Source organism: Bos mutus, chromosome 11, assembly GCF_027580195.1.
Source record: "Bos mutus isolate GX-2022 chromosome 11, NWIPB_WYAK_1.1, whole genome shotgun sequence".
Classification (NCBI taxonomy): Eukaryota; Metazoa; Chordata; class Mammalia; order Artiodactyla; family Bovidae; genus Bos; species Bos mutus.
The window spans coordinates 28125630-28152873 of NC_091627.1; the positions used below are offsets into that span (position 1 = coordinate 28125630).

Sequence of the window (27244 nt, forward strand, 5' to 3'; positions counted from 1 at the left end):
ACTTGTTCTGGAGTTCACAGCAGGAAGCTGTGGAACACACACAAGTCCTATGGGCCCTTGGAAGAGAGTCAAGAATACTGGCCAGACTGTAGGTGTGAGGGTGACCAGTGATGGTGGTGATGGGGTTTATCCCCCTCCCCTCCCAGCCTCCCTCCCCTCAATGCTCCTTTTAGAACCCAGTCATCACAAAGTGAGAAAACCCAGGCTACGGGGAGAGGCCTCCGCATGTGGGTGTTCTGGGGGTGTCAGCTGTCTGACAGCTGGCGTCAAGCGCCAGACATGTGAGCAAACTCTCCGTCTTGTGATTCCAGCTCCCAGCCTTCAGGCCGCCCCAGCTGACACCGAGTATAGACACGCTGCCTTCTGATCCTGGCCCACACTACTAATGTATGAGCTTGAAAAAAAGGAAGGGGAAGAGGAAGACGAAGATTCTGCCACTGGATTCAGAGGTGGTTTGCTGCTAAGCTGCTAAGTCACTTCAGTCGTGTCTGACTCTGTGCGACCCCATAGACGGCAGCCCACGAGGCTCCTCTGTCCCTGGGATTCTCAAGGCAAGAACACTGGAGTGGGTTGCCATTTCCTTCTCCAATGCATGGAAGTGAAAAGTGAAAGTGAAGTTGCTCAGTTGTGTGGGACTCTTAGCGACCCCATGGACTGCAGCCTACCAGGCTCCTCCATCCATGGGATTTTCCAGGCAAAAGTACTGGAGTGGGGTGCCATTGCCTTCTCCAAGACACATTAGAAGATGACACAATGTTCCAGGCTCATCCTGGACACCTCCTACCCTAGATCTGCAATTAGCCAATAAGAAATGGAACTTGAAGACCTCAGTCTGAACTCTTTGGATGAATTGAATTTACAGATTAAATTGGGGAGAAGTAACAGTTCGTAGCATTGACTCTTTCTATCTGGGAATATGCTGTCACTACTTAATCCATTTTTCTTTGCCATCTTTCAATGAAAATTATTCTCTTCACATCGTGAATTTATTTTTTTCCACAGTTATTTGAAAGGTTTTTTTTACTATGATGATTTTTTTAAATTAGTTTTTTGGTGTTTAGACAGCTGTAACTACAATCAGTTGATTAGTTTTTGTATATGAATCTTCTGTCTAGCCAATTTCTTGAACTCTTAATAGTTCTAAAACTGTTTTTTCAGTGGATCCTCTTGGAATTTTAGGTAAATCATTCTACCATTCTTTCCTTTTTAATACTTAAATCTCTTATGCTTTTCTTAATGCACTGTCTAGGGACCCCAGCTTTATGTTGAATAGCAGTGACAATTGTGGACATTCTTATTTGCTTCTGTCTTTAATGGGATTACTTCTAATGTTTCAACATTAAATTTGCTGTTTGCTTTAAACGTTTGATAGGTATTACTTTTTAGCTGAAGGAAACTTCTCAACATTGTTAGCTTGTAATGAGTTTTTACCAGAAATGAATATCCAGCTGTATGTCCGAAACTAATACTACATTATAAATCAACTACATTTCAATAAATTTTTTTTAAAAAAGAAATGAGTATTGAAATTTATCTATTGCCTTTCTTCGGAGAAGGCAATGGCACCCCACTCCAGTACTCTTGCCTGGAAAATCCCATGGATGGAGAAGCCTGGCAGGCTGCAGTCCATGGGGTCACTAGGAGTCGGACACGACTGAGTGACCTCACTTTCACTTTTCCCTTTCATGCATTGGAGAAGGAAATGGCAACCCACTCCAGTGGTCTTGCCTGGAGAATCCCAGGGACGGGAGAGCCTGGTGGGCCGCCGTCTATGGGGTCGCACAGAGTCGGACACGACTTAGCAGCGACTTAGCAGCAGCAGCAGCAGCAGCAGCAGCATTGCCTTTCTTATTATTTGATATATTTTCCCTGCTTATGTGTTAATGCATTAAAATTACATTAATAAAATTTCTGATGTTCAACTATCCTGAATTTCTACAATAAAATTCTGCTGGGTCATGAAGTATGATTCCACTGGGTTTGGTAGATTCACATATTACTTAGGAGCTTTGTATCTATACATGTAAATGAAAATAGCCCATGCTTATTGTTTGTGTGTGTACTATCATTTTGTTTTGTTTTCAAGTTTATTACAGTTTTGTAGAATAACTTGGGAACTTTTCATTGTTTTCCATGCTCTGTAAAATTTTACTTAAACTAGGAATTATATGCTCTTTGAAGGTTTACAGTAGACTTGCCTCCAAAACAGTCTGGGCTTGTGCCTTTAAGGGTATATCTTTGATAACTTCTTCTTTTTACTTTCCTTCCTTCTTAAACAAAATATTCTTTTATCGGATAGATTATCGGGAAAATACAACTGTATATTTGCATGTACTTAATAGCATGTCCTTAAAATATACAGGGCAAAAACAGTGAAAAATTAATTATGATGGGATATTTTCAACACTCTCCTCTCAATGGACTTCCCAGATGGTGCTAGTGGTAAAAACTCACCTGCCAATGTAGGAAACTTAAGAGACATGATTTGATCTGTGGGTCAGAAAGATCCCTGGGAGTAGGAAAGGGCAACCTGTTCCAGTATTCATGACTGGGAAATCCCATGGGCAGATGAGCCTGGTGGTCTACAGTCCAAGGGGTTGTGAAGAGTCAGACAAAAATGAAGTGACTTAGCACACACACATTACTCTCAATAGATAAATGATATAAATTTATTTGAATAACAAATTATAAAAATTATTTTCTTTTTTTTAAATTTTTATTTTATTTTTAAACTTTACAATATTGTATTAGTTTTGCCAAATATAAATTATTTTTATAAACATTTTCACTTTCACTTTAACTGCAGAATCCACTTCTTTCCCCTCCACACAAAATATTTATAAAAATTAAAAATATAGACCGATTCATGAATTTGTATGTATCCTTGCTTAGTTCAGTTGCTCAATCATGTCTGACTCTTTTCGACCCAACGGACTGCAGCATGCCTTCCCTGTCCATCACCAACTCCCTGAGCTTGCTTAAACTCATGTCCATCAATCGGTGGTGCCATCCAATCATCTCATTCTCTGTCGTCCCCTTCTCCTCCCTCCTTCAGTCTTTCCCAACATCAGAGGCTTTTCCAATGAGTCAGTTCTTCGCATCAGGTGGCCTAAGTATTGGAGTTTCAGCTTCAGCATCCATCTTTCCAATGAATATTCAGGACTGATTTCCTTTAGGACTGTCTGGTTTTATCTCCTTGCAGTCCAAGGGACTCTAAAGAGTCTTCTCTAACACCATAGTTCAAAAGCATCAATTCTTCGGCGCTCAGCTTCCTTTATGGTCCAAATCTTACATCCATACATGACTACTGGAAAAACCTCTTGCTTAAGGGGCCATGCTAATTTCTCCGTATTGTTCCAATTTTAGTATATGTGCTGCTGAAATGAGCACTTAACTATTTTTAAGTGTAAAGTTCAGTAGTGTTATATATACTCATATTGTCGTGCAACAGATGTCTAGAACATTTTTATCTCGCAAAACTAAAACTCTACATTCATTAAACCACTAATTTCCCCTTCCTACCCTACTTCCTGTCCCCCACCCCCATTCTTGGCAACCACTATTCTGCTTTTAGGATCTAACTATTTTAAATTCCTCATTTAAGCAGAATCACACAGTTTTGTCTTTTTGTAACTAGCTTATTTCACTTAGCATAATGTCCTCAAGGTTTATTCATGTTATAGCATGCGACAAAGTTTCCTTCTTTAGAGGCTGAATAATACTCTATTGTATGTATATAACACAGTTTTTAATCCATTCATCCATCAATGGACACTGGATTTCTATCTTTTGGCTATTGTGAATAATACTGCTATAAACATGCATATGCAAACATCTCTTTGAGATCCTACTTTCTTTCGGATGTTTGTTTTTGTTCAGTTGCTCAGTCGTGTCTGGCTCTTTCCGACCCCATGGACTGCAGCATTCCAGGCTTCCTTGTCCTTCACCATCTCCCGGAGTTTGCCCAGTCATGTTTATTGAGTTGGTGACGTCATTCAACGATCTCACACTCTGTCTCCCCTTTCTCCTTCTGCCTTCAATCTTTCGCTGCATCAGGGTCTTTTTCAATGAGTTGCCTGTTTGCATCATATGGCCAAAGTATTGGAGCTTCAGCTTCAGCATCGGTCCTTCCAATGAATACCCAGGGTTGATCTCCTTTAGGATTGACTGGTACTTTTGGATATGTACCCCAAAATAGGATTGCTGGATCATAAGCTAATCCTAGTTTATAACTTTTTGAGGAGCTGCCATACTGTTTTCCATAACAGTTGCACCTTTTTACGTTCCTAGCAGCAGGGCATAGGGCTTGTTTCTGTACCTCCTCACTTAACACTTGCTATATTCTGTTTGATAGTAGCCATCCTAATGGGAGGGGGTAATATCTCATTGTGATTTTGATTTGCAGTTACCTCATGTGTGGATCACAATAAACTGTGGAAAATTCTGAAAGAAATGGGAATACCAGACCACCTGACCTGCCTCTTGAGAAACCTGTATGCAGGTCAGGAAGCAACATTTAGAACTGGACACGGAACAACAGACTGGTTCCAAATAGGAAAAGGAGTATGTCAAGGCTGTATATTGTCACCCTGCTTATTTAACTTACATGCATCATGAGAAACGCTGGGCTGGAAGAAGCACAAGCTGGAATCAAGATTGCTGGGAGAAATATCAGTAACCTCAGACATGCAGATGACACCACCCTAATGGCAGAAAATGAAGAGGAACTAAAAAGCCTCTTGATGAAAGCAAAAGAGGAGAGTGAAAAAGTTGGTTTAAAGCTCAACATTCAGAAAACGAAGATCATGGCACCTGGTCCCATCACTTCATGGCAGATAGATGGGGAAACAGTGGAAACAGTGTCAGACTTTATTTTGGGGGGCTCCAAAATCACTGTAGATGGTGATTGCAGCCATGAAATTAAAAGATGCTTACTCCTTGGAAGGAAAGTTATGACCAACCTAGATAGCATATTGAAAAGCAGAGACATTACTTTGCCAACAAAGGTCTGTTTAGTCAAAACTATGGTTTTTCCAGTAGTTATGTATGGATGTGAGTGTTGGACTGTGAAGAAAGCTGAGCACTAAAGAATTGATGCTTTTGAACTGTGGTGTTGGAGAAGACTCTTGAGAGTCCCTTGGACTGCAAGGATATCCAACCAGTCCATTCTAAAGGAGATCAGTCCTGGGTGTTCTTTGGAAGGAATGATGCTAAAGCTGAAACTCCAATACTTTGGCCACCTCATGTGAAAAGTTGACTCATTGGAAAAGACTCTGATGCTGGGAGGGATTGGGGCAGGGGGAGAAGGGGACAACAGAGGATGAGATGGCTGGATGGCATCACCGCCTTGATGGACGTGAGTCTGAGTGAACTCCAGGAGTTGGTGATGGACAGTGAGGCCTGGCGTGCTGCGATTCATGGGGTTGCAAAGTCAGACACGACTGAGCGACTGAACTGAACACATGCTTGTTGACTGTTCATATACCATCTTTGGAGAAATGTTTCTTAATGTCCTTCACCCATTTTTTTTTTAATAAGACTGTGTTTTTTTCTTCTTGAGTTGTAATTCTTTATATATTTTGGATATTAACCCCTCATCAGATACATGGCTTGTAAATATTTTCTCCCATTCTTTTCACTCTGCTGATTGGGCCCGTTGATGCAGGCATTTTGAAGTTTAATACAGTCCCGTTTATCTATTTTTGCTTTGGTTCCATGTACTTTTGGTGTTAGATGCATGAAGTGAAGTGAAAGTGTTAGTCACTCACTCGTATCCAACTCTTTGTGACCCCATGAACTGTAGTCTGCTCGGCTCCTCTGTCCATGGAATTCTCAAGGCAAGAATACTGGAGTGGGTTGCCATTCCTTTCTCCAGGGAATCTTCCTGACCTAGGGATCGAACCAGAGTCTCCTGCATTGCAGGCAGATTCTTTACCATCTGAGCCACCAAGAAAGCCCTACATGCAGGAAATGATTGCTAAATCCAGTATCATGAAGCTTTCCCATATGTTCTCTTTTACGAGCTTTATAATTTTAGGTCTTTAATCCATTTTGAGTTAATTTTTGTCTATGCGGTAAGGCAAAGGTCTAACTTCATTATTTAGCATGAGGATATCCTGTTTTCCCACATCGTTTGTTGAAAACAGTGCTTTCCCGCATTTGAACGTTTTTGGTACTCGTGTTGAAGATAATTTGATCATATGTGTGAAGGTTTATTTCTGTGCCCTCTCTTCTATTGGTTTACATGTTTGTCTTTATGAGAATCCTACATTGTTTTTGTCATTTTGATTTTTTAAAGATATAATTGACATATAATGTATTAGTTTCAGGTGTACAACATAATGATTTGGTATTTGTATATACTGCAAAATAATCACCACAGTTAGAAACATCCAAACACTTTTTATTACTGTAGCTTGATTTAAAAGTTTTGAAATTAGGACACTGAGCCCTTCCTTCAACTTTGTTCCTTTGACTACCTTCTTAATTTCTTTTATTATTAGGTGTATTCAAGTTTTTTATTCTTCTTAAATCAATTCTTTTAGACGTATAGTTGATTTACAATATTGTGTTAGCAAAGTGATTCAGGTGTGTGTGTGTGTGTGTGTGTGTGTGTATATACCAGATTCCCTTCCATGATAGGTTATTACATTTTGTAATATCTTGTATGTGCTAAGTCACTTCAGTCGTGTCCGACTCTGTGTGACCCCATAGACGGCAACCCACCAGGCTCCCCCGTCCCTGGGATTCTCCAGGCAAGAACACTGGAGTGGGTTGCCGTTTCCTTCTCCAAATGCTGTACAGTAAATCCTTACTGCTTACCTATTTTATTTGTAGTAGTTTGTATCTGTTAATCCCATCAGTTCAGTTCAGTTGCTCAGTCGTGTCCAACTCTTTGCAATCCCATGGACTGCAGCACTCCAGGCCTCCCTGTCCATCACCACCTCCCAGAGTTTACTCAAACTCATGTCCATTGAGTTGGTGATGCCATCCAACCATCTCATCCTCTGTCGTCCCCTTCTCCTCCTGCCTTCAATCTTGTCCAGCATCGGGGTCTTTTCAAATGAGTTAGTTCTTCACATCAGATGGCCAAAGTATTAGAGTTTCAGCTTCAGCATCAGTCCTTCCAATGAATATTCAGGACTGATTTCCTTTAGGATGGACTGGTTGGATCTCCTTGCAGTCCAAGGGACTCTCAAGAGTGTTCTCCAACACCACAGTTCAAAAGCATCAATTCTTTGGCACTCAGCTTTCTTCACAGTCCAACTCTCACATCCATACAAGACCACTGGAAAAACCATGGCCTTGACTAGACGGACCTTTGTTGGCAAAGTAATGTCTCTGCTTTTGAATATACTATCTAGGTTGGTCATAACTTTTCTTCCAAGGAGCAAGCGTCTTAATTTCATGGCTGCAGCCACCATTTGCAGTGATTTTGGAGCACCCCAAAATAAAGTCTGACACTGTTTCCACTGTTTCCCATCTATCTGCCATGAAGTGATGGGACCAGATGCCATGATCTTAGTTTTCTGAATGTTGAATTTTAAGCCAACTTTTTCATTCTCCTCTTTCATCAAGAGGCTCTTTAGTTCCTCTTTGCTTTCTGCCATAAGAGTGGTGTCATCTGCATATCTGAGGTTATTGCCATACTCCTAATTTATTCCTCACCTGCTCCCTTTCCCATTTGTTAACTGCAAGTTTGTTTCTTGTGTCTGTGAGTCTGTTTTTGCTTTGTATTAGTTCATTTGCATTACTTTTTATATTTTACATATAAGTGATACTGTATTTGTCTTTCTCTTGAATCAGTTCTTGAATTTTATATTGCCCTAGAGAATTACCCATTTTAATTTTTAATTTACAGGTAGACTTCTAATATAAATGGTCTCATAATTAGAAAAATAATTTTATATGATACTGTATTGTCCTTTTTCAAAAATTCAAATTTGACAAAAGCATGTCTAATTCATTATTGGTTTTGATTGAATCTATTCTTTTTTGTGGGGTTTACTAATTCCTTCTACATTTTTTGGTAATTATTTTGTTTTACTAAACAAATTGTTTAGTAAATTAGATCTTCTTGGCTAAACATTCTTCTCTGAATAGCCTTTGGCTCAAATCCCCCAGGCTTTGTACAATACTCTGACCATAATTAATTTTTAAGTTAGCACAAATTGCTTATTCCAGAGTAGGATTTTTTTTTACCTAGGAGCTATTAAGAATGAATGGCATTTTAAAGATTCCTAAGATATATTTCTAGTGATAGATATACTTCTAAGGAATATTTTTGGTCTCCTTTTCTAATTCTATTCAGTGAATCCTACTGCAGTCCATTCAATGAATGTGCCCTGTATGATTTCAGAACTGAGTTTCAAAGAAGTTGGGGCAGGGAGGGCTCCCAAATATCACTCCCCTCCTCTGGGTGATCCACATGCTTTCCTCCCAACCTTTGCTTAAAAAGGGCCCACCAGATGTTGAGACATCCTGGCTTTTCAAGGCTTCTCATGAAAGGCCTGAGACTGAGGACTTGGCAGTTGTAATGGGAATTCTTCAACTCTGTAACTCGTAGTTGTAACTTCAGTTTCTCCCTACTTCCTACTCCCTTCAGTTTCTCCCTACTTCCAAAGCTCTGCCCATCACGTAGGTGAGTCCTTTACAGCGCTGCACTTGTCACTCCTTGTTCATGAATTTAGGATTCCCTGTTGTTAACCACAGCATTGCTTCAAGGATCTCACTCTTTTAGGTGTTCATTAAACACAACTGTAAGGAAACACGGTAGCTGATGCCAGGGCCTCAACCCCAACTTCCCAGGCCCACCTGCTCATCTAGTGTTAAGTCTATTCGTTTCTCCTTTTCCTTCCTAGCCCAAGGCACTGCATCCCGTGCTGTGCTTCTCACCTGTGGTTATATCTGAATTCTTGATTTCTAAATTTAAAGCTGTTGAGGTATAAACTAATTTTTTCCCAGGCTTACTCTTTCCAAACAATAAATAGGACACAGTGCTTTCTCAGTATCATTTGATCATGCAATGGTTTGCGGTATATTTTTTCTCCACTGTTTACCACTCTTTCCATAAACCCTGACCATGACTTAGGTTCTGGGTTCACAGTAACGGTCTGGTCCTGACCTTTTTTTTTTTTCATTGTGCATCTTTTTAGTCAACAGTTCCTACAGGTTGAGGCAGCACAGGCGGGAAAAGGATCAGGACCTGCATTCCAAACCCTTCTCCCAGCCCTGTGCCGCCTCCGCCCATCCTCCGGGTGGTCCTGAACTTTTAATGAGAACCTCCTACTCAACTGCATGGGCCCCAGCACTGCTACTAAAATGTCTGCTGAGGTGCGAGAATCACAATCTTCTCAGGCAGCCCTTGACTAGCCTAGGAAGTTAGATGGCTCTGTCCACTAGGAGTTATCACGTAGACCCTGAAGGCTAAATTCTGTGACTGGTATCAAGACCTGGGTGAGACCCTCTGGTCTGATTTCTACATACCTACTGCTTTGAGAGGAGACTTCCCCTTAACTTTGTTGCACAGGTAGATGCTGGAGGGGTTATTTTAGAAGACCAACAGGGGCACTTTTCTCCATTAAATGCTTTCCTTGCTAGAATAAGCCAAATTGGCAGAAATTACTGAGGAGTGATACTGTGACCTAAAGGATTCCTTTAGGTCACATCAGTCACAGAAAGCTTTTCCACACTGGGTTATCACTATAGCTCAGCTCTCAAACCAAGTAGATACCCAGGAATGATCCAGAGCGACTCCTCAACCACTCAGCAAAACATTAATGTATTAGCAGAGCACTCTTCTGACTGAAGCATAATCCCAGCTTAAAGGATTCCTGAATCACTCACTCAGTGAAAATGGTGCGAGGGATGGGCATGAGGAATGGTAGAGACCAAAACCCTCGATGCCTTCTGAGTCTCTTACTATGCTTTTCTAGGTGTGTGTGTGTGTGAGACGGAGTTCTCTACCACATTGCCTTTCATTTCTTTGTGCTGCTTCCATCCTGGCATCCACTCACCAACAGGCCAAAGCTACTAATACCTCCATTAGTACCAAGGGAAAAAAAAAGATTAAATGTACCAAGAAAAAAATGAAAATGCTATAAAGTTTCCTACTCATGTCTTCTTCTAGTATTCTTCCTAGTGATTTACCTGGCAACTTGAATCAAGAGCTCATTTGCAGAACCAAGAGCTCCAAGTCAAATATTTTGAGGCTGTACATAGGCAAATTAAAAACAAAACCCCCTTTAACTGTAACAGAAGGCACTGAATATTCACTGCCTCTGCACGTCACATATACTCTCCTTTAATCCTCACAATTTTAGGAGGTGGGTGTTTTTTCCCTTGCCTACACATGAGGAAACTAAGGCTTACAAGATGAAAATGCCTGTCTAAAAATGTAAAACTAAAGGAACTTGGGCAGTCCAGTGCTAGAGTTCAAACACTGAACCATTTACACTCTTAAGCCCAGGAAAATTTGAATCTAAATGTAGCCAATTTCGCTCCTAAACTATCAAACTTTAGGGGGAAAAAAAAGTATGACTGGCACAAAAAGAAACAAGAAATTATCAACAGCATGTGTAGATAGATAATAAAAGTTCAACAAATATTCCACTGAATTTTAAGCTTCCCATAGGATCTACTCTATACTTATTAAGGTTCTTAGCATAAAGTACTCTCAGATCTGAGGTTCTACAGGAAGTCAGGATGTTGCTTCTACTTCAGTTCAGTTCAGTCGCATCCAACTCTTTGCAACCCCATCAATTGCAGCACGCCAGGCCTCCCTGTCCATCAACAACTCCTGGAGTTCACTCAAACCCCTCCATCGAGTCAGTGATACCATGCAGACATCTCATCCTCTCTCGTCCCCTTCTCCTCCTGCCCCCAATCCCTCTCAGCATCAGTCTTTTCCAATGAGTCAACTCTTCACACTTACAGGCAGATAACTTAAGAGGCCTAAAGGGTAAACCACACAGATCACACACCTCAGGGCCCAACCCCTTCCTTTCCCTCAGAGGCACACTGGAGCCTCTACTGAGAGCTCTATTCCTTCTGTCTAGAGATGAATTTACCAAATGGCTGCACATTCAAATCCCGTATGTTGATCCAGTCCTTTGAAGTCAGATGGGTAAGGTAGACAGTGAAGATTACTCCTTAGGGTTTTCTCCGTCTTTCCCCCAGCCACTTTGGAGAAACCACTGTTACGAGGGCAAACAGACTACTACCCAGGTCACTTTAGGAAAACACTTTTGTGATGTTTATAAACTCGGGTGGGAGGATGTGACATTTATTTCCCTTGTAGGAACTTTAATTTCATCACTATAATGAGGTATGTGAAACATTCCCAAAGGGCTAACCGTTTAGAAATCAGGATAAAACTAAAATGGAGGATAAACAATGTGTATGAGAAAAATTCCTTTTCCACTTAGTTTTATGAAGATATCCATTTTGAATTCTACCAAATAATCCATATAGATTTAAAAAATCACCTATAGAAGGGACAGGAAAATGGAAACAGTATTAGCACTGGTTGAGAATTAGGTTTTAGATCTCTTTATATATATCAATTCTTAAAACGACTGAGAATTTAAAAATAGCTCCATCCCATACTAAGGGCTTTCCTGTGGCCCAGAGGTTAAAGCATCTGCCTGCAATGTGGGAGACCTGGGTTCGATCCCTGGGTCGGGAAGATCCCCTGGAGAAGGAAATGGCAACCCACTCTAGTATTCTTGCCTGGAGAATCCCATGGACCGAGGAGCCTGGTGGGCTATAGTCCACGGGGTTGCAACGAGTCGGATACGACTCAGAGACTTCACTTTCACATACTAAGGATGAGGGCTTCCCTTGTGGCTCAGCTGGTAAAGAATCCGCCTGCAATGTGGGAGACCTGGGTTCAATCCCTGGGTTGGGAAGATCCCCTGGAGAAGGGAAAGGCTACCCACTCAAGTATTCTGGCCTGGAGAACTCCATGGACTATCCATGGGTTCACAAAGAGTTGGACATGACTGAGTGACTTTCACTTCATACTAAAAATGAAGGTACGGCTGAGATAACATAATCAAATTCAAAAGGTTTGTGAACAGTGAGGTTAACTTTAAATACAGGCCTGAACGTAGACTGTACTTTCAGACAACATAGTCTCCTAAAGTGCATGTATGTGCAAAGGAAAAAAACACCTGTGGGTAAAGATATGTGATTTAATTTAATCCTCAAAAACAACTTTGAAGTATCATTTTATCAATAAAGAAAAAGGGTTAAAGTTTCATCATATGAAGTGTGTAATGACTCTATGTAGTTAGACAGAAATTATGAATATTTTAAGACAGGATTCATACCATCAGTGCAATCACTGGCCCCAGACTAGCATCCATGTGATAAAGGTATTTTCGTTTTCCTTAAATCAGAGTAAACTTGAATGGTCAATGGGAATTGTAATTGAGGTACAGTGGGGTATTTTATGTAGAGAAAAACACAAGACCAGATTTATTTCATACAATGTTATTCACACATTTTTCATTTTCTAATTTATACATAATATACAAAGAAGTGAAGATAACATTATTTCATACGAACCAATAAGAGCCAGGACTTAGACAAACTGGTCCAGAAACAATTCATATCAAAAGACAACCAAGAGTAAAGCCTAAGTGGTTCTGCCCAATTAAGTTTATTCTAAAATGTCATTTTCAGATTATACCAAAACCTCATGCCAATTTATTAAAAGGTGGAATCAGAGAGGTGGGCATCAAAAATGGCAGACCAAAATTTCTAGAGTAATAGATATTTTTCTATGATAAGCCCTAAAATACTGGGAAGACTGGGCTGTTAATGAGACACACAAGAACATCAGGAATCCAAGACAATGGTCCAGTTTCCCAATGTGCTGTTCTCTAGGACTTGCTAAATCTGCAGAAATAATTTGTCTGTGTGAACAGAAGATAAAGGAAAACCAGGAATTTAACTGTGCAAATCCAGGAAAGTCACCACCAATCTCCAACAAGGACAACTTTGATCCTGAAACCATGAGCTGATACTGGGAACAAAAGTTCAGCCCAGGGCCAAGACATTCTGAGGCTGGCAAAACAAAGCGGGAAGGGCGGCAGGGAGCAGCCCTGTATGGAGGGGAAAAAAGCTCTGTCACTATGGCTGGGACATGCTGATGAACAAGTGTGACTGTGAGAAGGGACAGTGAACAAGTGGTTAAATTTAATGGCCTCAACAAGGAATGTTGGGTTAGAAAACTAGAATAACTCAACATCAAACATGAAAAACTATGCCTGGCACCCCAAACTTCATGCTGTTATTCTTAGGTTCATGATATGAACAGCTATGTGAAAAACCTTTATGTTCACTATTGTGCTCAGAAGACTGGTATTCTTCTGCAGACTTCCAATAAAAAAAATCCCTTACATATTCAATTGAAAGAGATAGCATAGTTCATTAGTTTTTAGCACTAAACATAAGTGGGTCAACATAAAAGTTTTATACAAAATACTGACTTCAACAAAATACAAAGCACTTTCTTTATCTTTCAGAAACTGAATATACAAAGCAAGTTTTTTCCAAAATATTTTCATAGGCAAAGGATTAAAAACGATTTTAATTATACACATATGGTCACAATTTTGCCTTAAAAAGATTGTTGGGAAATGTACATAAGGCCGCTTGTAAATGTACATCATGTTACTGTTATGTCTTATGTCCAGAGAAAAAATGTTATCATACAGATTTGCTATTACTTGGGAGTAGGCTATTCAAAAATACAGTACTCTTCTGTACAAAGAAAAAAAGTCACATCACATTTAATAAGATGGAAAAAGCATTGGCCTCCATGGTCATCAAATACCTCAGTCCAATACTTTCTATTATGCACAATACCCTGACTTCTTGAAAGTGACCCAAATCCTAGCATGTCCATATTAACAGAGTCAACAACTATGTTATAAAACAAAATGTTTTCCACAATAATAAAAAGAAAGCTGGTTCATACTTCTGAAACCATATAAAGATAAAAAATTTTAAAAAATCACTCTCAATTTGGAGAAATCAATTTACATTATACAACACTATATGCCAGGTCAGAGGGCAGGGACATAAATGTACACCAAAATGCAAATGTTTCCCAAAGAGATAAAACAAATTCCATTTACAGCATTGAGGTTTACAAATATACACCTGTACAACCAAAGAAAGCATCACTACCAAATTAGCAAGGCTTTTATAATAAACATTGAAACAAGATTTGCTTTCAAAGTGTAAACTTACATCTATTACTACACACACAATGCATATATTTATAGGAAGCAAAAAAAGCTATCTGAATATGTAATCATGCTTAAATGTTGAGCTATCAAATTCACTTTTCAGTGGCCCCTTTTCACCTCTATCAGGTTCCTACTTTCTGAATCTACTATGAAAAAGCAAAATAAAGCTCAACAATTTCTCAACATGTCCTTGTAATTCTATAAGCAAAACAATGTACAAATTTCCACTCTTTCTCATCGCAAACCAAACTGAAAAGTTAAAATGGAACTTAACTTTTCGTTTAGCATACTTAACTGGATGGAAGTGTCACCATGATTCTGTTTTTTCTACCTCTTATAACAATTACATATGTAAGTATATACAATACTTCTGTACATTGCCAGAGACATTTTAGGGCAGTATTTGTATTAAAACCATATCCACTGTAAATACTCTTAAGTTCTTTTCCTTTCAAATCACTTAATTCTTATCTTACTGAGTTTTTATTTGCATGATAGTTTGTGAATTACCAAAATACAACTTAACTTTCTTTTTAAAATACTAATTTATGCAGTTGATTGTTAATCTGTTATAAAAGGCTTCACACAAAGGACAAAAAAAAAATAAGGACTATATTTTTATATACATCTCTATAAACCTGTTGTGCTGTGGGGTCCGTAGACCTACCAGACTGCAAGCCAGTTTATTAAAAGAATACTGTACTTTTCCCTTTAAAAACTATTTTTGTGACTTTACAAGGTAAAAATTTACAAAATATGTGACAGCATTTTTTGATACAGTTACATCATATACAGGCATTCTGTGCTTTGCCCACAATTCAATCTGATAGGTCTCCACTCAGGGCTGAATATAATTTATTCACCACCCCCACCCCCAAATATACACAAGAACCTTAAAAAATTTACAAATGGATGAATAAAGTCAATAAATAGTTTTGCTTTAAAAAAAATTTGAAGATTCATAGTTGAGTTGTGTTTTGATAATTCACAAAAGAAACGTTCCTCTCACATGGTTACATTATCTTCTTTTTTTCCTTTACAGCATTCCATTTGGTGGTCCTCCAATAGGCCCTAGATCTGGGCTATTTTTCAAATAATATTTTTCCAACTTGGCCAGTATATGCTTCCCATATGTATATTTGCGTAAAGTAGAAATGTGAGGTCGAATCTGAAAAATAAATAATCTGCTTAGGAAATCTAAGTTATTTTAGTTTCTGATTCCTAAAAAAAAAACTGCCCCCAAATCTGGGTGATTTGGAAGAAATAACTGAAATTTAAAAATTCAAATCCAAAGAAAGTTGTTTGCAAAAGCAGTTCTGTTCCACTCAGTCTCTCCAAACTTCTACTCTCAAAATTGTCTAATGAACAAAACAAGCCACTATCCCCATAAACTATTACACATGCAAATAACAGAGAAACTCCAAACATAGCAGAGAAGTATCACTAATGAGCTAGTATATTCTTACAAAGTTTATGAGGGCAGAATTCTGTAACTCTAAGCAACTAGACAAAAATTCAATACAAAATGGAGCAAAGACATGAACAAGCAAGATGTGTTAGAGCTAATACGTTTAAGATATTCAATATCTCCCTAGTGGTTTTAAAAACACCTATGAGAAGAATCATATCATTATCTTTCCATCCAGACTGGAAAAGATTTTATAAGCAATAACTGGCATTGATGAGATAATGTAAACAGGTAAACATCAGACAGATATGCAAACTTGTACAAAATTTTTGGAAAGCAACTTGGCAAAATCTATAAAAATGTAACATGTTCACATACTTTGTGCCACCAATTTCCACATCTAGGAATTTACCTTACAAAAACATTTAATTATGCAAAGATGTATAAAACATTGCTAAGAACAGTTACTAAAAAATAAGTAATTGAAATGCCCTAAATATGAAATTGGTAAATAAATAATGCAGTTAAAAATAACACTGAAAAAACTGTTACAGGTATATATTCTTAAACAGAAATATTAAATTTTAAAAACAAAATCAAGAGGGCAAAAATACCACCAGTGTTCATTTTTAACAGTAAGTTTTCCTGTGGAAAGTAATGATTTCTTTGAGAATCATTAGACTGTAGAAAAAGATAGAGAGAAACCAGCTTAATTGATTAAGTAAATGGTAGGTAAATATGAGAAATGAATGTGATTTTATTGAGCTGATTACCTTAAGAACTTAACAAAAGAGTACAGTATACCTACATCTGCCAAAGCTTTTCCACTGATTTTAAACTTTTTCTGTAGTTCAGACATTCCGAGGAAGTTAAGAGTAGCCTAAACAAATTGAATCATCTATTTTAAGTGCTATAAATAGTATTACCTTGTGCATGATTATCTTTCTCTGAGCAGGTTCAGCCATATCAATCATCTTCTGAACGACATAATTGGCATACTGGTCCTTCATCATGGTGTATAAGGCACTGTGAGGACCATCATTCTGGCAGCAAACTTCGTCAATCAGTAAAGCTCTCTCAGCACGGGAGGCATGAGTAACACACTTTTCTACTACATTGCTTAAAAATTAAAGTACATAAACAGAAAATTATTTTGTCATTTTTTAACAGAAAACTTTCTCTGGCTTTTGAAAGAACTTGTTCAGTGCACTGGCAGGCAGAAGAGTCAAAATAGGATTCTCTTCTAATTCTCCAGTTACTTCTAAAACAGAAATTAATATCATGGAAGAATCCATATGGGACATCCCCAAGTTTAATGGCAGGCCTCTTAAAATGATAACTAAATAATAATTAAACTATCGGGACTTCCCTGGCAGTCCAGTGGTTAAGACCCCAAGTTTCCAATGTAGGGGGCCATGTGGTATGGCCAAACAAAAACAAATCAAAGACCCATAATTCAAGGAGGGGGGATGGGGGGTGAAACTAGGTCATTAATAAGGTCTGAGGCTTTCATGAGCATGAACTAAATAAATTAAATGTGCAATTATCCACACATCTTGGGAAGAAATAATTTTCCAAACACAGATTTAAAAAATGGAATATATGTGGGCAAACCAATTTGTCATGCAGATTCTTTGAGAACAAAAGCAACACTCTAGATGTACCTTTTGCCTCTACTAAAAAAAATTAGAGAGATTGTATTCCAATGTTACAGTCTATATGCATTTCTGTGCTTAAAAAGCCAGAGTGTTAAAAGACCTTTCCCTTGGAATGAGAAAATAATGCAATACCTGGCAAATTTGTGTTGACTCAAGGCTAAGACCTTTCCTCGGATTTCAGAAACAATTTTGCTCTTGTCTTCAGGTCGACCATGTTCCAGTACATGCTGAATAACGTAATTGCCATACTGATCCTGAGTGCAGACATTTAAAAATTGATTTCCTTAAAGTCATTCGTTAGGAATAACGGTAATTCTTAAAAAAGATGTTTATTATTTTTCTAAAAATCCAATAGTACAATCAAGAGAATACGAAAGGCTTTTGTTTCATTGTGTGTTAACTCTATAATGTGTTAACAATAAATTATATTTCCTTTAAAAAATCAGAACCATTTGCAGAAGTATATAAACGTTTCAAATTTTAGGGATTTTATACCTGTACTAACTGCTCCGTATGTTGGTGGAGTTCTTCTAAGATAGGTAAGGTCTGCTCTGCAGTGCAATGCTCCAGAATGCGCTGGATTACTCTGCAGCCATAAGGATGAGTTGAAAGTACAAATACCTTAAAACAATTAGAAGAAATAAACTTCCAATCTGTGACATTTTTGGAAAGACGGGTTTACACAGGTTTTTGATAACATGTTGAGTTAATTTAACATACAAGAACAGGTAATTTACATTTAATACATCAACTGCCACGTTGGCAAAGACCGGGAAACAGGGTATGCACTTTAGGAGCTAACAGATATTTTGATCAAAAGGAACCTAATCAGAAGAAGGAAGGCATGTAATAATGACAAAGAATGGATTGTGGGGTAGTGGTAGTGCACACTGTAATCAGACACTATTAATTATTATGTATTAGTTACTAATTTATATTTATTTTTCTGTCTTTTATTATACAATCTTAAGTCTTCTTCTCTCCTTCCCCCTCTCCCAGGAAGTTTGGAAAACACTGTCGGGCTTACAACACTAACAGCAGTTATCTTTATTTCTTAGAGTAATATAATTAAACTCATCTACATTTTTCAGCTGCAAAAATGAAGCTATCTATTGACTCACACTCTATGAAAGAGGCAGAAATTAACACACATTCAGCATTTATTTCCTTGTATGAAAGTACTAGGTATTATCCTGTGATTTATAAAAAAAAATGTGTTAAATTCTAAGTAGATGACAAAAGTCAATCTTACTTGTCCTTTGAAAGCATCAATGATGAACTGTAGTGACTGTGGCTGAACACATTCAATACACTTTTGTACAACATGGTTTCCATTTTGATCTTTCACACATTTGAGTACATGACCATCGAGCTCCTTTACCATTTCACTCTGCAAAAGAGAAGACATTTAAATTACCTTACCAAACAACATAAAAGAAGATGGGAACAAAAGTATATTCAAAAATTTGCTTCCAATTTTTTATATATCAAAGTTTAAAATTCCTGAAAGTGTTAATAAGCAGAAGCCACTGAAGGTGAGAATTACTAAAATATTTTGGATTATAATGTAAATGATATTTGCTAAAATATAACCTGCTGCTGCTGCTGTAACCTAGTGATACTCAATTTGCTATATTTAAACTGTCTTCACTGTTTGTATCTTCCACTCATCTTTCTCAGCTGACAACTAATATAATGATATCAGAATTCTATACTTTTCTCTACTAAGCATACCCCTTCCCCCCAGTAATCATCATCATCATTTTTTTGGCTGTGCTGTGCAGCATTGAGGATCTTAGTTCCTCAACCAGGGACAAACCTGTGCCCCCTGCAGTGGGAAGTGTGGCGTCCTAACCACTAACTGCCAGGGAATTCCCCCAAGTAGTTATTACTGATGGGTATTTGAGATTATCAAGCACACAGAAAACGGTAAGGAGCTGAATGAGCCCTGAAGAGCCGTGTAATTTTCATGTAATACATCAATTATGAAAAATTATTATTGAGCACTTTTATTCTTCTTTTTAATAATCTTACAGTAAAGAACTTGATTCAGGGAATTTCCTGGTGGTCCAGTTTTTAGGACTCTTCTGCTGCTGGGGGCCCAGGCTCTCCCTAGTGGGGAACTAAGACCCTTCAAGCTACACAATTTGGGGGAGGGGGGTGGGGAGGCAGTGGTGGTGCATGCACACGAATGGGTGGGCACAGGACCAGCCACAACTTGATTCAATATTTTCCTTTAACATTTTATAACTTCTTCAGGGACAGATTCTCAGGAGATTTTAGATCTTTGCTCATTTAATGGGCAAAGATGACATTTTTCCATTTATATTTGCTTAATAAGCTTAGACGGTAAAGCGTCTGCCTGCAATGCGGGCATAAATACAGTGAGTGAAGAAAACAATTAGTTCTTAAAAGGTATTGCTAATTAGTAAGTTTAGAAAGAGATTGACTTTGACTCTCAAGCTACACACATACAATAAATTCCAGAATTAAAAACAATAATATATACGTATGTAATCACAGCAGTGAATATCTGTGAGAAAATAACATTCCTCTTGAAATCCGAGCTTTAGAGTCACTGAAGTTGTGTCATAATGGAGAAAGATCAGTAGTTTGTATAGATACTTAGAGCTTCTCTGCTCTTAACTCTCAGACTGATAAAGATATTTTGGAAACAGTTTCAGAGCTTTCTGAGATGCTCTTCCCAGGTTATAATCCTCAAGCTTGCCTTGAATAAAATTCCATGGATGGAGAAGCCTGGTGGGCTACAGTTCAGGGGTTGCAAAGAGTCAGACATGACTGAGCAACTTCACTTGCACTCTTCAAAAATAAGGTTAAACTTACTTACAGTGCATTTTCTTTTAACTATTTTTCCCATAAAATTCTAAGACTTCATTAACACACATCTTAACCCTTGGGGAAAAAAATGTAAGTAACTGCACAATAATCTGTGTGTGTACCTAATCAGTGTAATAGGAAATAGGATTATGAAGAAATGGAGTACATCTAGTGTAAAGGTATTCTTTTTTTTTTCTTTTAACATGCCGCATGGCAAGTGAGTTTTTAGTTACCCGGCACTGAACTCCTGTCCCCTGCAGTGGAAGCACAGAGTCCTAAACACTGAGCCACCAGGGAATTTCCAGTATTTATGTTTAAAATTTCTCTCACCCAAAAAAGTCTCAGTTGTATTCTGACAGAGGAATCCTTGAACTCAAGATATTACACAAATGTTGTTTTAAGAGGACTAAGTTACAAAAGCAACTGTACTAAAGAATCCAAACAGGAGGGAATTCTCTGGCAGTCCAGAGGTTAGGACTCTGCACTCTCACTGCCGGGGGCTTCGGTTTGATCCCTTGCTGCTGCTGCTAAGCCGCTTAAGTCGTGTCTGACTCTGTACAACCCCATAGACAGCAGCCCACCAGGCTCCCCCGTCCCTGGGATTCTCCAGGCAAGAACACTGGAGCGGGTTGCCATTTCCTTCTCCAATGCGTGAAAGTGAAAAGTGAAAGTGAAGTCGTTCAGCTGTGTCCCACTCTTAGTGACCCCATGGACTGCAGCCTACCAGGCTCCTCCATCCATGGGATTTTCCAGGCAAGAGTACTGGAGTGGATCCCTTGCTGGGGACCTACAATCCTGCAAACCATGCAGAGCGGACCAAAAAAAAAAAAAAATCCAAACATGAACTGGTTCATCTAAAGCTTACTCCCAATGCTTTATATTTTCAAATTAAAGAGACATAAAATATAATTTTTTAAAGAATACAAAAATTTTGTCTTAACTTACAATTACCTGCTGGTCAGACGAAATAGACTCTAATGCTTTCTGAATAACACGGCAGCCATACATCTGCAATGCTAAGGGTAGAACATGACCTCGAATACGAGTAGCTAGGGCTAATTTTTGATCCAAACTCCCAAACTGATAGAAAAAAAAAGATTTTATTATTACTTTGTTAACTTGAATAACTCACTGTTTTCCGTCTATTGAATCTATTTTTAAATATTACATTTGGCAAGTAGGTACAGAGAAAGCATTTAGGTATTAAACTTCTCATTTAGTGTAAAGGCCATACACTTAAAAAATAAATATATACCATGAAATATAACATTTTAACCATAAAATACAACATTTTGACTTCAGTGGTATTGACTATATTCTCACCATTTGCAATAGTCATCACAATTTGATTCCAAATTTTTTCCATTACCTCAAACACAAACACTATACTCATTAAACAATAACCCCACTCTTTCCCCTACCAGTCTACTAGTAGAATAGGAAGCCCTAGTCAACTTTATGTCTCTATGAATTTGTCTATTCTAGGTATTTCACATAAATGGAACCTTATAATGTTTGTCCTTCTGTACCTGGCTTATTTCACTCAGTTTCATCCATGAGTAAGCATGTATGAAATGCTTCATTCCTTCTTATGGCTGAGCAATATTCTACTGTGTATATATATATACCACATTTTGTTTATACATTCATCTGTCGGGCATTTTTGTCTGTTTGCATGTTCAGGCTACCGTAAATAATGCTGAAATGAACACTAGTTCACTGAAGTGCTTGTTTTCAATACTTTTGGGTATATACCTAGAATGGAATTGCTAGGCTATATCATAATTTTATGTTTTGTTTTTTAAGGAACCTGCCAAACTGTTTTCCACAGTGGCTGCACCATTTTACATTCCCATTGACAATGTATGAGAGTTCTAATTTCTCTACATCTTCACCAACATTTATTGTTCTCTATATTTTAAAATACAGCCATCCTAGTAGATATAAAAGGAGCTAGCGATGGTTTTGATTTGCGTCTCCCTAATGACTAAGGGTGTTGAACTTTTTTCATGTGCACATTTGAGTATCTTTCTAGGAGAAATGTCTGTTCAAGTCCTTTGTCCCTTTTTTAAACTGAGCTGTCTTTTTGTTGTTGAGTTTCATACATTCTGGATATAGAATCTGTACATATTTTCTCCCAAGTATATATTTTTATATGAAAATAAAATTTATATGAAGAATAAACTTTCAGAGCTTTTCTAAGCATTGAGCATGAACAAACATGAATGCATGCTTACCTCAAAAAATTTCTGTATGACATAGTTGCCAAAAAAACATCTGTCATTAATTGATAGGCTGCTTGTAGAATTTCATTAAAAACCATCTGTCGCTCAGCTGGAGTAGCTCTCTCTAGCTTTTGCTGTATGAATCTATGTGGGAAACATTTTAATGTCATGACAGTATATTAATAATAAGCTCCTGCAAAATCCGTGTCTGAATTGAATATAACACACCCCAACATATATCCACATAAAGTCATTTCCAGAAACAGTATTAATACATCCTATACATTTAAAATAAAAAGAACAAAAGTTATGAAGCATATCTTTGTTAACACCTTAATTTAAAACTTCTAGTCAGACTGGCAAAAATCTGGACATATGGATGTTTAATGTGTAAGTTAGTTCTGGCTGTATTGTAATCAATAAAAAAACTAAAAAGATATTACTGGTTATTCATTATTAATAATTAATTATATTATTACTAAGATATCTCAAACTTAGCAAATGTGTTAGAATTTGAATACTATTTTCTTTTCTGTGTATTATCTTGAGAACACTAATTTGCATGTACTTCAAGTATTATAGTACACACAAATCCTGTTTAATGTAAAGGAACACAAAGCATTTAACTTTGTTTTAAACATTTTTTTAGACAAGTATACACATCAGGGACACAAGTCCATAAATGTAATTCAGAGCACTATTTTCAAAAGGAAGTTTAAAGAAATTAAATGTATTCAGTCAATATAATAAAAATAATTCAACAAAAGAGCATTACTATTTAATTACTATAGAAAACTGAAGAACCATAAAAAATAAATATCTGTATTTTTATAGTTTATCCTCATAAGAGAGAAAAATCCATATTGGATATTTATTTTTTAAACAATTCCAATTTTTATACAGGTTAAATAATCTTGGTCAAGAAAAATCTTGGCTCTTTCAAAGCAAAAATGCAGTGGTAAGTACCATAAATCATAATCACCTACCTAGAACCATGCTGGTCTTGAGAAAACTCAACTATGTGTCCAATCAAGTCTCTAAGTTGAAGGTTTGGGAAGCGGTTGTTTCTGAAATCTTCTAATAATCTACTTCGGCCAGAAGGCATAATATCAGACCTATTATACCGAAGCCGAGAAGGAGGAAAGAGCTGGCTGCTGGAGCTAAATAGACTGGAAGTGCCTGAAGCACTTCGGTATTTTGCTTCTGCTCCAGGTGCTGCAGAGATATATCGACCACTACCATTTGTCAGTCCTCCTACAACAAAGCAACTATGGTCAGCAAATATTTTCTACAAATTCATTCCTCAAATAAGTCACTTAAACTAAAAAGGCAGTCAATAAAGAAATATTCATCCTACTAATTCCTATATGGTATAACATAAAATTAAAGTTGAAGGGGAACTCTCACACATTTACTTAATGTGTGTGACTATAATATATGGGGGAAAAAAGAAACTAGAAAAAATGAAAAAAAGAAAAAAAACCAACCCTGTATTTGTTCTTGGCAGTTTAGTTTAAAAACATCTAACATCATACACAAAACCTATATTTGTTTTTGGAAGCTTAATTTAAAACATAATTACAACTAATGTCATACATAGTAGTATCAATACCAGAATATTGAAACCACTAACAAAATTTTCAGTTATATTAACAAACAAGTTACAAATAGCTATAGCCAACTCAGATTTCAAGTCACTAAAAATAAAGGCTGATTGAAATTTATCCACAATGTTAATGGAATACCAACAACTAAATCTACTTTTTTGGAATATATAAAAATTCATTAAGTCATATACACTTGTATGTAAAGAAAAATGATTTCTCAGTTAACCTAATTAAACTTCAAACTTCAAAAACCCACAACATAATAAAACTAAATCACAAGCTAATTATTAAAATTTTTAACTTAAACACTCTCCATAAACCACTATTGTTTTACAGACGAAAAACAGGAGCAGTAAACATATTTATTATTTCTATAGTTTTAACGTCGGTCATTTAAAACAAATGAATAAAAAACCTCTTTAACTTATATCCCATTCCAAAGAATACTAAAGGGCAGTTGATAAAAACAAAAATAAATAGAAGCAGGTAACTGTTCTTATGACAAATAAACACTTAAAAGTACTTGACAGTGTCCTTTTAAAAAAGAAAAATGTATAGAAAATTGGAAAATGCATACTTAGTAGTACAGATAAACAAAATTCACTGTCAGCTTTATACTACTGCGATTTACTTCAATTTAGAGTAGTGTTGTATGTACAATCCAGGCCAGAGTACAGATGGTGCCAAGGACACACTGTCAGTGCAAAGTTATAGAAAGGCATTGAAGGCCAAAAAGATTTACAGGGATAAGGAGCAGTAAAAGAGTTATAATCCTGGAGAGTGAACTGGGTTAGAAAATTCCTCTTTAACTTTCAGTTCCCACTATTCTAGTTTTATTTTTCTTCATTAAATTTCCCATCATCCAGGATATTATACACATTCATTACGTATTTGAATCCTCAGCCCCATTTCCAATGTCAAGTGCCACAGGGCTATATTCACCTACATGCTAGATACCTCATGCCTAAAACAGCATCTGACGCATGGTGAGTACACACATATTTGTAAATATTTAATGTAGTATCAACTGCCTATGGTCTAGTTCTATAATACCTTAGAAGTGTGTAATTTTATACACCAAAGTCATTAACATCAAATTCTCAGGTTCATTCCAGTTCTACCATAAATTTGTGCTCATATATAAAAACTCTAAAAAGTAAAAATTCAGTGTTAATACTGTCACGATCTTTTCACTATTATTAATCCTTCTAGTTTCCTATTTTAATCTGTTTATAGAACTATCAGTTGTTCACAGCAATAACTGATCCTTAGCCCATTTGAGTCTAACAATTCTTTAACCTTTTCATAGAGAAGGGGTACTCTGCTTATCATTCCAATTTGTTTTTATAAATAATGATTATGTCTTCCCATTCAAGGACTACTGTGATGATGTCATTTTATACTAAAATCCTACAGCATCCTGCTAGAGTACCTGCTCTACATTCTTCAGCTTACTTTTCAAACCTGTATTCCAGACCTATTTTTCACATGCATTTCCTAACAGTACCCTAATGTTCAATTCTCTCCTTCTTACTCATACACACTTATCCCAGAAAATGATAATTTTATTTAGTACCTTCCAAGTAGCCCTATCAATATCCAACACAAATTCCTCCCGTGTCTAGATATTTCTTGATTATATTCTACCAGCTCCTAATACATCAAACTCCTGATGTACTCTTCGACAACATAAAATGTCCAATAATGCCAAACTGCTTTGAGATTTAAAAATCTTGGAATTTCAGTTCTAGAAGACTAATTATAACTAGCATTTTCATATATAAAGTTGAAAAATTAATTTCACAAAGGGTCAAGCTGCCTTTGTTTCCTTACAAAGTAATTAAATATAAGCATTTAAACTCAATTTAAAATATATGTTTAAACATTTAAAATGTGGTTCCTTTTAGGGAATTCCCTGCTGATCCAGTGGTTAGGATTCCACACTTTCACTGCCAAGGGCCAGGGTTCAATCCCTGATCAGGGAACTAAGATCCCATAAGCCACGCAACCAAAAAAATAAATAAAAGTAAAAATAAAGATGGGGCAGGGGAGAGTTAAACACTGAAAGCATATCATCGAAAACATAATATGAAATTTAGGGACATTTTACAAAATTGGCCTATATCTTTAAAAAATGTCGAGATCATAAAAGGCTGAGAAACAGTTCAAGATTAAGTTTTCAGGACACACATACATACCCTGATATGTTTATGAGTAAGGGACATTGTGTCTGCAACTTCCTTTCCAAAATATCAGGGGAAAAAATGGGTGAGAAGGGACCCGTAATGCAGAGGGGGATAGAGTAAAGGGAAAGAACAATAAAGCAAATTCACTTAATATTTGGAAAACCTGGGATAAACTAGATTTTTAAAAAATTGTTAATGACTTTAAGTCTGAAATCATTTCAAAATTATTAAAAAAGCAAACAAACTGGTCATTTATATTCATACCCCTGCTGCTGCTCCTGTTTGGTTACTAAGTCATGTCCAATTCTTTTGCAACATGATGGACTGTAGCCTGCCAGGCTCCTCTGTCCATGGGATTTAAATCCCAGGCAAGCATACTGGAATGGGTTGCCATTTCCTTCTCCAGGGGATCTTCCCGACCTAGGGACTGAACTCAAGTCTCCTGCTGTGTAGGTGGATTCTTTACCACTGAACCATTTGGGAAAGCCCACCATACTATTGCTACTGGTCATCTAAAAGCAGATGTGTTCTCCACCAAATACTCCCTACAATTTATCACTGATCTCACCCCTAACATTTATGACTCCTTAATCACTAGCTTAATAAAACATATGGGACACAGAGAGCTGTGCTATTAGTTTCACAGATAAAGTCACTATGGTCCAAAAGTGATGTGACATGTAGCTAGTCAGCCAGGACTCTTAGGTCAGAGGTTATCACCCAGCTGTATGCTGCCCCTTATATGCTATTTACACAGGTATCTATCAAGCTCATTCATGACAACTGAATGAAGGCAAACACCTAATAACTATACTAGCAGAAGTAATATAAGTTTTCATTAATTTCCTTGAGAAGTCCATTGTTTTAAAATCCTTCCCTATTAAATATCAGACATCAAAAAGATCTTAAGATACTGACAAAAATACAGAGGAGAGAAATATACAACAACTGAAACCACAAGAAAATAAATCTCATTTTCCACCTCCCTAGGATCTGAGAAGGCAGCTCCTGAACCTATTATTTTTTTCTGTTTTTTAAAAAGCATAGATTCTCCAATCTTT

The 27244-nt window shown here is 37.1% G+C and overlaps 1 protein-coding gene across 1 annotated transcript in view; it reads right to left on the reverse strand.

Moving 5' to 3' along the window:
- Positions 1–12479: 12479 nt before the first annotated feature.
- Positions 12480–27244, reverse strand: part of PUM2 (pumilio RNA binding family member 2) — a 115898-nt gene continuing 101133 nt past the window's right edge. Inside the window, 9 exon segments of the mRNA XM_070379166.1 lie at positions 12480–15429; positions 16596–16788; positions 17460–17581; positions 17823–17948; positions 18580–18717; positions 21117–21245; positions 22403–22435; positions 22438–22534; positions 23377–23644. Coding sequence (XP_070235267.1) covers positions 15298–15429; positions 16596–16788; positions 17460–17581; positions 17823–17948; positions 18580–18717; positions 21117–21245; positions 22403–22435; positions 22438–22534; positions 23377–23644 — 1238 coding nt within the window. The 3' untranslated portion in view covers positions 12480–15297.